General features: G+C 55.5%; 1 protein-coding gene across 1 annotated transcript in view; it reads right to left on the minus strand.

Annotated features, from left to right (window-relative positions):
- Positions 1-192, minus strand: part of TREM2 (triggering receptor expressed on myeloid cells 2) — a 4768-nt gene extending 4576 nt beyond the window's left edge. Inside the window, exon 1 of the mRNA XM_006776325.2 lies at positions 43-192. Coding sequence (XP_006776388.1) covers positions 43-82 — 40 coding nt within the window. The 5' untranslated portion in view covers positions 83-192. The remainder of the gene's footprint in view (positions 1-42) is intronic.
- Positions 193-1042: the final 850 nt, after the last annotated feature.

Below are 1042 nucleotides of genomic sequence, written 5' to 3' on the forward strand. Positions count from 1 at the left end.
GGGAAGGAAAGAAGCCCCCCGCGGGGCAGGGAGGGACTCTACCTGTGACCGAGAGCAGGATGAGCAGCCCGAGAGGCCCCATGGCAGCCTGCCCCGCGGAGGCAGACGCAGAGTGCCTTGTGCAAGATCCCGTCTTTCCCTTGAACTGCAGAAAGGAGAGGGTCGGGCAGTCAGGCGCTGCCCACAGGAACTGGCTCCTGGGGGTTGAGCAATAGTCAGGACTGGGGTCTGGCTTTGTGATTCAGGGAGGGGTGGCGGGTAGGGGAGGGGAGGAGAGGAGAGGAGGAGCCGCTGCTGCAGACCTCTGAGAGCCCACCCTCCCTCTATGTCAGCCAGGGTCACCGCATGGCTGGGGCTGGGCAGGGTCCGAGGCTGAGAGCCTCACCGGGGATCACTGTCCTGTCCTCACAGCCGGGGTCAGGCCCTCCTCTAGGGCCACTGCCTGCATCCTCTGGTTCCAGCCTTGCAAGGGCTGGAGAAGTGTCTCCTCTTGGAAGAAGCCAGGACCCGCCCCAGCCCCTCTAGTCCTTCCCTCTGGCTGGCGTCCCCGCGGTGTGGAGCGTGCAGATCTCAGGCTGGAGCCAGACTTGTGGCTTTAGGTCACTTCTTACCTCCTGTGTGTGCAGTCACAGCCTCCCTGTCTCCGTTCCTGTACCTGTAAAATGAGAATAATAATCGCGTACAGGATTACTGGGAGCATCACATGGACTTCCACAGGCAAAGTGCTTTAGAACAGGACCTGACACACAACAAACATGCAGCACAATTAACTAGTACTGTTACCCTAGTTAGCAGGACAAACTTCAAGCACTCAGCACAATTAACTAGTACCATTATCCTACTTAGCAGGACACACAGCAAGCACTCAACACATTAACTAGTACCATTATCCTAGTTAGTAGGACACACAGCAAGCACTCAACACAATTAACTAGTACCATTATCCTAGTTAGCAGGACACACAGCAAGCACTCAGCACAATTAACTAGTACCATTATCCTAGTTAGCAGGACACACAGCAAGCACTCAACAAAATTAACTA

Source organism: Myotis davidii, unplaced genomic scaffold, assembly GCF_000327345.1.
Source record: "Myotis davidii unplaced genomic scaffold, ASM32734v1 scaffold167, whole genome shotgun sequence".
Classification (NCBI taxonomy): domain Eukaryota; kingdom Metazoa; phylum Chordata; class Mammalia; order Chiroptera; family Vespertilionidae; genus Myotis; species Myotis davidii.